The sequence below is a fragment of the Periophthalmus magnuspinnatus genome, chromosome 23 (assembly GCF_009829125.3).
Source record: "Periophthalmus magnuspinnatus isolate fPerMag1 chromosome 23, fPerMag1.2.pri, whole genome shotgun sequence".
NCBI classification, from domain to species: domain Eukaryota; kingdom Metazoa; phylum Chordata; class Actinopteri; order Gobiiformes; family Gobiidae; genus Periophthalmus; species Periophthalmus magnuspinnatus.
This window is the reverse complement of record NC_047148.1, coordinates 15,134,639-15,143,282: the sequence shown is the minus strand read 5'-3', so window position 1 is coordinate 15,143,282 and position 8,644 is coordinate 15,134,639. Positions and strand designations below refer to the sequence as shown.

General features: G+C 41.5%; 1 protein-coding gene across 1 annotated transcript; it reads left to right on the top strand.

The window, feature by feature from the left end:
- Positions 1–1,937: 1,937 nt before the first annotated feature.
- Positions 1,938–7,027, top strand: kcna1b (potassium voltage-gated channel, shaker-related subfamily, member 1b). Its single transcript, XM_033990265.2, has 2 exons — positions 1,938–2,388; positions 2,610–7,027. Exon 2 carries the CDS (start codon positions 2,775–2,777, stop codon positions 4,263–4,265), a length of 1,491 nt encoding a protein of 496 aa, XP_033846156.1. The 5' UTR covers positions 1,938–2,388; positions 2,610–2,774; the 3' UTR covers positions 4,266–7,027.
- Positions 7,028–8,644: the final 1,617 nt, after the last annotated feature.

Below are 8,644 nucleotides of genomic sequence, written 5' to 3'. Positions count from 1 at the left end.
GCTCAATAGATTTAATACAACTTTTCTTTACTTCGTCATGGGTATTTTTATGATGATTCAAATTTTTAAGTCATAATACATTTGTTTAATACTGCAGTCTGTATTGTACATGCAGCAATGGAAACCAAGGCCTCAACCAAGCCTGGAGTTTGCAATAACTGCCGCTGATTAGCTGAGATGCTGATAAAGGGGAGAGGTAAGAGGCGTCTTAAAAGTTCAAGTGCACATTAAACTTTCAGCTCGCTTTTGAAAGGTATTTTACTCTGGGTTTTGTCTTCCATCTTCAGTTTCAAAGCAGGATAAACAGCTGTAATGTGAGCCTGAGACAGTTATAGCAGTCGCAGCAGCAGCCCTTTGTATAGCAGCACCCTGCACATATCACCTAACATGAGATAAAACAATAAATGCCACCAGTTCCAAGTAATATGAGTGAGATTTGTGCTCCTGTCAAATGTCAGCCTGTTCCTAATTTTACACTTTTCACACAGTTTGTTTCAATGTATCAAGCTTTTAGACAGAATATGTACAGATACATTTCATTGCTCTAAGATTTGCCCAAAAACTGAACATTTCAGAATCAGAATCAGAATCACTTTTATTGATCCCCGAAGGGAAATTCTCTTAGTTAACCGATGCCACAACCACAGGATAGAATTTAAGAATAAGAATAAAAAGTCATTTAAATAAGAATAAAATTTGTGCAATAAGAATAAAGTGTCATGCAATAAGAATAAAGTGTCGGTGTTAAACAAAATAAATAAATAGATCATCTCACAAAATCACACACTATTTACATCTATGTACAAAGTGGAATATTGGAGTATTGAAGTGTTTGGTTAGAGAACGGAGTTTAACAGTTTGATGGCGACAGGCAGGAAAGATTTCCTGTGTCTCTCAGTGGAGCAGCGTGGCAGTAACAGTCTGTGGCTGAACGAGCTCTTCAGCTCTTCATTTATATGCCTTACAATTTATTTTCACACAAATAATGTGCTGAGTGAAAACAGGCCATGAGTAGCTTATTCTTTATTGTTGTAATAATGTAAGACTTGTGCTACACGTCCAGTAACTTGACTAAATGGTTGCTAGACCTTGGCTTTATCACAAAATACATCACTCAACAAAGTCAAAGTGGATTACATATTGCCCTTTAAATCTCTCAGGCCAAAGGTTATAAAAAACATATGGTGGAGGAGGCTCATCAGTGGTTTGTGCCATGTGTGCAGATTGGCTGAATATGCATGGCTGATCACAAAGCCCTTTCTCTATCAAGGCAAGGTCTCCTTCAGACCTCAGGGCTGAACAGTGTGAGAGCTTAAATGCAACGCTGTCTGCAGAGCATGCACATGTGTTTACTATATGTGACTGTGAACAAAACTGAGGAACAACCTCAGTCCAGTCCAAGGTCTTTCATCCAAAGGCACAGGCCCCCGGAAGTGTGTGGAGAGCACTAGGCTAAATGTTTTTATGGACTTTGTTCATTTGTTACTATAGGCGTATGATGGACTAGTCAATGCATAGCCTATTCAACTAATATGATGTATCTCAATCTGTGTTATCCAAGAAGTCTCCTCTGTTACCATGGCAACGCTAAAACTAACGTGTACATCCCTACTGTCCAAACAGCATCCACCTCTCATCCCGACGAGAGGCGCGCACGAGCTCTTCACATTATGCGTGTGTTTGCGGGGGTCACCAGACAAAGAAAAACATTGGTTATGTAAAACTCCAGGATCTGTCATCGCTTCATTTTATCTACACATTATTGTCGTTACAAAAGGTCCATGATTTAGTGGAGATTTGCCGCGCCGCAGTAGCCTACTGTAGTATGAAGTGTGTTTTACAGTCTGTCTGCATTGCGTCGAACCCCCCCTCCTCCCGCGCGCCAACCCCTCCCTCGTCCACTCTCACTTCTTCCCCTCCTCTGGATCAAATCCTGCAATATGCTGCCAAATTTCCCGGGACGGACCCGCTCTCCTCCGTCCACTGTCACTGCCGTATCCCCGGGCACTTTTTTCCTCCAAAGGCTTCACATTTTGGCTTTTCCTACGCTGTCGTGTGCTTTTCTGCTGATGCGGCAGTCCGGTCTTCCCAGCTCTCTCCATTAGCACCTGTGCTGCAACTTAGCTTCACCTCTCCACTGTTATTTTCAGCATGCCTTGGTCAAACTGTCAGCCCAGGATTTTACTGCCCAGCTGCGGTTTGGTGCCGCGCTCCCACGGGCTGCACCGATCGACTCTGAAAACCTACACCATGAGGATACGGATGTTGACCAAGACAACATAGTCCATCAATATTTCAAGAATTGTGTAAAGCGATAACAGTATTAAAGCCGTGTCGTGGTGGGTGGCCGCCAGGTGTCCACGTTTGCTTCTTCACAACTCCAAACAGGTAATTAGCACTTCACACACTAAATACTTGTACATAAAATGTGTGTGTGCGCGTGTGAGCAGTTTGAGTGGGGTACTGCAGTTGTAAATTGCGCATAGAGAACGCAACGGGACTGCAAACATGAATTCTCTGCTAAAGGACCCCACTGTATTCTATTAGCAGATCTGCGCACAACATAGATCTGTGGATGTTTGTCAGAACAAGTGTTTGTCTTGTTTCAGGTGACAGTCCTGAGAAGACCTGCTGCATGATGAAGATGATTATGGGTAAGAAGATGGGCTGGGGGGCTCTGTGCAGCTCCTGGCCCTAATAGGAGCCTGTTCACTCTGATCTACTACGTGCATTTGACGTCGCTGCCTCCTCCTGTCCCGCCCGCAGCAGGAAGGATGACTGTGGTGTCCACTGAGAATATGGACGAGACGTCCACCCTGCCAGGGCACCCGCAGGACCCGTACCCCCCCGACCATGACCTCGAGGAGCATGACTGCTGTGAGCGTGTGGTCATCAACATCTCAGGGCTGCGCTTCGAGACACAGCTCAAAACACTGGCCCAGTTTCCAGATACGCTTCTGGGAAACCCTAAGAAGAGAATGCGCTACTTTGACCCCCTGCGAAATGAGTATTTCTTTGACCGCAATCGGCCCAGTTTTGATGCCATCCTGTACTATTACCAGTCAGGTGGTCGGCTCAGAAGGCCAGTCAATGTGCCACTAGATATGTTTTCAGAAGAAATCAAATTTTATGAATTGGGTGCTGAAGCCATGGAAAAGTTCCGGGAGGATGAGGGCTTCATAAGGGAGGAGGAGCGACCACTGCCAGAGAAGGAGTTCCAGAGACAGATCTGGCTCCTGTTTGAACATCCAGAGAGCTCGGGGCCCGCACGGGGGATTGCCATAGTCTCTGTGATGGTCATCCTCATTTCCATTGTTATATTTTGTTTGGAAACGTTACCAGAACTGAAGGAGGATCCGAGAGATCGAGTACATACTGTGGGCAACACCACTTTATATTACCATCCAAATGTCCTCACTGACCCGTTCTTTGTGGTGGAGACACTCTGCATTATCTGGTTTTCTTTTGAACTAATAGTCCGATTTTTTGCATGTCCCAGTAAGGCTGCCTTCTTTAAAAACATGATGAACTCTATTGACATTGTGGCTATCATCCCATACTTTATTACATTGGGAACAGAGCTCGCTGATGATCAAGAAAACAGAGAGAGCAAGGGTGGAGGAGAACAGGCCACTTCTTTGGCTATACTCAGGGTCATTCGCTTGGTCAGGGTCTTCAGGATTTTTAAATTGTCCCGGCACTCTAAGGGGCTGCAGATTTTGGGGCAGACTCTAAAAGCCAGCATGCGAGAGCTGGGCTTGCTTATTTTCTTCCTTTTCATAGGTGTAATTTTGTTCTCCAGTGCTGTCTACTTCGCTGAGGCTGAAGAGAAGGATTCCTTTTTTACTAGCATCCCGGACGCATTCTGGTGGGCCGTGGTTTCCATGACCACAGTGGGATATGGGGACATGTACCCTGTCACCATCGGGGGTAAGATTGTGGGCTCACTATGTGCTATAGCAGGAGTACTGACCATCGCCCTACCCGTACCTGTTATTGTGTCCAACTTTAACTACTTCTACCACCGTGAGACCGAGGGCGAGGAGCAGGCCCAGTTTCTGAATGTGAGTCAGCAGAACCTGGCCTCAGAGACCAACTCGAGCCGCCGCAGCTCCTCTGTGGTCAGCAAGTCCGAATACATGGAGATAGACGAGGATATGAACAACAGCATCGATAACTTTAGGGAAGCCAACCTGCGAACTGCCAACTGCATGGCTCCCAGCCAGAACTGTGTGAGCAAGGGCAAACTGCTCACTGACGTGTGAGGACGCACTCGGCGCCACTGTAAATAATGTAGAAATATAAGCAGCTTTTCTTCATCATCTAAAAAACTTCATTGCACATAGACTACTCAAAAGAGGAGGATTAAGTCAGGACAGAAATAGTCATTAAGTGGACATTTTATTATAAAAACTTATTTTTTATTATTTATTTCATTTTTAAGATGCTTGTAAAGCAAGACATTTTGAGGAGCTTATAAAGTAAAATTGTGGAAAATATTTTAACCAAAAATAACCATTTATTTTATCGCAGTGAAAGACACTCTTTTTTTTTTTTTTTTTTTTCTTTTTCAAGTCAACACTCTTCTCCAATTCGTTAACAAGCAAAGGAAATTCTAGCACATTCAAAATGATTATAAATCACAACTTGAAGCAGGTTTGATTTATACAAGTTGATAATGTGCACATGATGTATGATACAATCAACAGAGACATTGTTTGGCTTATAGCTGTATTACTATTATTTTTTTTACGGTAAATGTTTGAAACAGGAAACTGATCAGGCACCTTAACGGACCGATGGTGGGCTTTGTGGAAGACCTATACTGCACTGCTGCTGCTACACACTGGAGGATGATGCAATGCAAAGCTCCTTTATATAAAGCTTGGAATGCGCATGTGGAGGATCTCTCCTGTCTTATAATGGCATGCACAAGCCATCACCTCATTTCATGTCTTTTACTCACTTCTGCCCATCCTGGATCACGCTGATTTGTTTTCACCAAAAGTGCACTAGTTATTTAATTCATTTTAACATTGAGGTGTTGAATGTTAACTTATCAAGGAAACAGGAACACTTTTCAAAGACCATGGCATGATCAAAAACAAAGCGATAAGGCCTATTAGCTAAAGCTTTGTATACTCAGTGCATGATGTCAGGGCAAGGGGAACTGTGACCCTTCTCATTACACATCAGGTGCATGATGGAGCTAACTGCTAATGGACAAATCTGCTTCAGAAAATATCAAACGCTAAAAAGATATAATTATTCAAATACAACATCTTCCTTTATGTTTCTTCAAAGCTCTCTAATGGTCAAGTGCATGATAATATTCAATTGTGACCTACTTTTTATTTGACTTTAAAATCTTAGGAAGGATAGTTATAATAGCAAAACAGATTTCATTGCTCTAACTAAAATTAGTTGCCTAGTGCCTTGAACCCTGTCTCATTTTAGAACTGAGTGAAGTGCCTCCCAAAGAACAGCTCATCTTCTCCTGCCATAAAGATGCACTGCAGACACACAAACAGACATCACATTTTAGTCAGTCTCCTTTGCACCATGCATGAGGGATGACACATGGCAGCAATGCACAGCTATTGGAGGTGGTTTTCTATATAAAGATAACAAAAATAAAAGACAAACAAACAAAATTAATTCCTAAATAAAACTGCCAAACTTTGCACTGCCTTCTCATGCAACTACTGCTGACAAGATACTATCTTGACAATTTTGGAAACTGACATGCACCAATTAAATAAGTCTCTTGATTGTGTTAAAGTGAAGAGACTACTGTCTGACCACACAACACAACTGTCGTAGACATTGTAGCTCTAGATAGGTTGTGTATAGACAAATGATAATCTTAAGACTGGTTATAATGCAGCTTTAGATGCATTTAAAATTAATTGACAGCAACATGGTGATTTGGAAATGTGTTTACCTTTTTACTATTTATTGACAACTAAGGATGCTTACTGACACAATGTATTGTAACAGTCAATAATGGGTCTGAATTAAAACTGCTGTAAACCTACAGATTTAAATGTTACACCAGATTTGATCCTTTGTGATTTGGGATACAATTCTGAGAGCATGTAATCATCAGTAATTGTAATACCAATTGCTCATACAGAACATTCCTAAAGTTGATCAGCATATCACTGCCCAGACACCAGAACAGACCCAGTAGTTTCCATGCTCAACATCTGTATCTAAATGCCTCACAGTAGCATTGCATTGCTGTGTTATCATGCAGTTGTCATGAAAAAGATCCCTTTAATCATTTTGGATGGCTCCATGAAAAGCATGCAGTGAGTTGCGAGGAGTTATCAAATCTGAACATATTTAAAAATATACACTCCACAACATGGGGAGTTGGTTAGAGATAGTTTTCTGTATCTGTAACTGTTCATTTGTTTGAGTAGGCAAAAGTTCCTACAACAAACTTAACAGGACCAAATGCAAATGTAGTATTGTTTTTGCAGCAAAATGCAAGGTACAAAATAAACTGTTTTCTGTGTAGAAACTTTACTAAATATTACATTTTTTTAAAGTACTAATTTAAATACAGTTTATAGATTAGACCATCATGTCAGAATATATTGCAACAAAGCAATGGTTTTTTTGTTTTTTTAAAAATTGATTTTACAGTGAAGTCTACCTGCATGGTAAATGAAGCGAGAAATGCATGAAAATCATAACTAATGCTGGTGACATGTTTCAGCTCAACTGGTGAAAAACAATAACTATTATTCTGTCTCTCATAAGACTTCAGGATGGATCTGTTTTTACATTTATATGTTTTAAGTGTCTCTATTTCAATTTTGCCAAAGCCATTTCCCTTGAAAATCTACATTTTTGTGAAGGCCCACTTTGGGTCACCTACAACCATTTGTTTAATAGCCTGTTCTGGTTTGCAATCTGCTGGTGAGGCATAGTCTATAACCTATGCAAGGTTCTTCAACAATAACTGTCCATTTTGATTTCTGATCAAATAAATTTGGAAGTGGAATGGTGAAATGGTAATGAAATTGTTGCATTGCTATTTACTATTTATTTTTCCCCAAATATCAACTGTCAGTACAGCACACATTTAGTATATGACACGTCATAATATGATTTCCACTAGAGTGACTTATTTTACTTTGTTTAGTTTTAATGGTAAGACAGCTGTAGAGCATGTATTTATATTGGAGGGAAGCGCATACTTTGTGCACTGTAGACAGGATAACTTGTGCTTTGAGCAGAAAGAGAAAAATCTGAGTCAGAGAGGACTGATCTAAGAATACAACAGCATCACACTGTGTGCTAGCAGCACAGACATAACACTGAAGACACTTGCGTTTGGCTAATGTGTGTAACTGCCTGCTTCAAGCTAACACTGCAGTATACATTGTTACATTTATATTTATACAGTAGAGTTGGTGAGATGAGTTGGCCTGGTCTGTAGGGAGGCCGAGGGTAGGAGTGTGCTGAGTGCAGTTTAGGTAAGCGTTGGGTAAGAGTGGGAGGATGCACCAGGAAAACACAGGTACAAACACATAAAAACTAGTAAATGATCAGAGAAGTATTTTTTTTCACATATTAGTGTTTTATGGAAACAATTATGTTAACATATTATCTCATCCAAATACTCAGCATAAACTGACGTACTGTGTAACATCCACTGTTGAGCTAAGGTTGTTCTCAACTTCAGAACTTCTCCATCTCTTATTTGGCAACTCCACTTACTGATTACAGAAACCATTATGGCTATCAAATCAGTTTGTGAGTTTGTTCCAAAAATACAATAAACAACATGTCTTCTGTCCTTTAAAAGCCTAACCAGGGACGGGAGCTGCAAATTAGTCTGTGGCTACAAGCCTTATGTACATGGACATCGGTGACCTATATGGTGGCAATGTTTTCAATGTACTGTCCCTGTCAAATAAATAAATAAACAAATAAATAAATAAAGTAAACATAAGGACATTTTTGACAAAACCAATCATTTTTATTTTCTTACAAGCGTGAGTATCATGTATCCATGAGTTTGTAAAAGTTGAAGTTGCACAGCCCCACTGGCCCCAGCCTCAGTGTCTGGAGCAGACAGACTGACGTGCTGCACTAATGGCCTGTCTGTCTCCTCTTGTTTCATTTTCCATCGCCGAGTTCCAGCTCTTACCTGAGCTGACATCACTGTATTCAGGCTGAGAGCACTGAGGCAGGTATAGCCCTCTGCTCCACACAAAACACAGACTCACAGATCAGCACAGGGCAATCATTGGGTTTCACCTGCCTCCTCCATATGGGCTCACAGCAGGACGCATGAGAGAGCTGCCCTCGGCAATACACACATCCAGAGCTAGATTCTGTTTAATAATAATATTTAACTTACACTTGTAATGCGCTTTACAGGCTTGTCAAAGCCTCTCAAAGCACTACACTATAGTCATTATTCATTCATTTCCACACTTGGTGATGGTAAGCTACTATTGTAGCCACAGCTGACTGCAGACTGACGGAAGCGAGGCTGCCAATCTGCGCCATTGGCCCCTCCGACCATCACCTGTCATTCACGCACACACCACTTTCATACTAGGCAATGTGGGTGAAGTGTCTTGCCTAAGGACACAACGACAGAACTTGGTCCGAGCCGGAC

What these genes read in the sequence shown, in the direction of transcription:
- kcna1b (XM_033990265.2), top strand. Translation starts at nt 2,775, where the DNA reads ATGACTGTGGTGTCCACTGAGAATATGGACGAGACGTCCACCCTGCCA.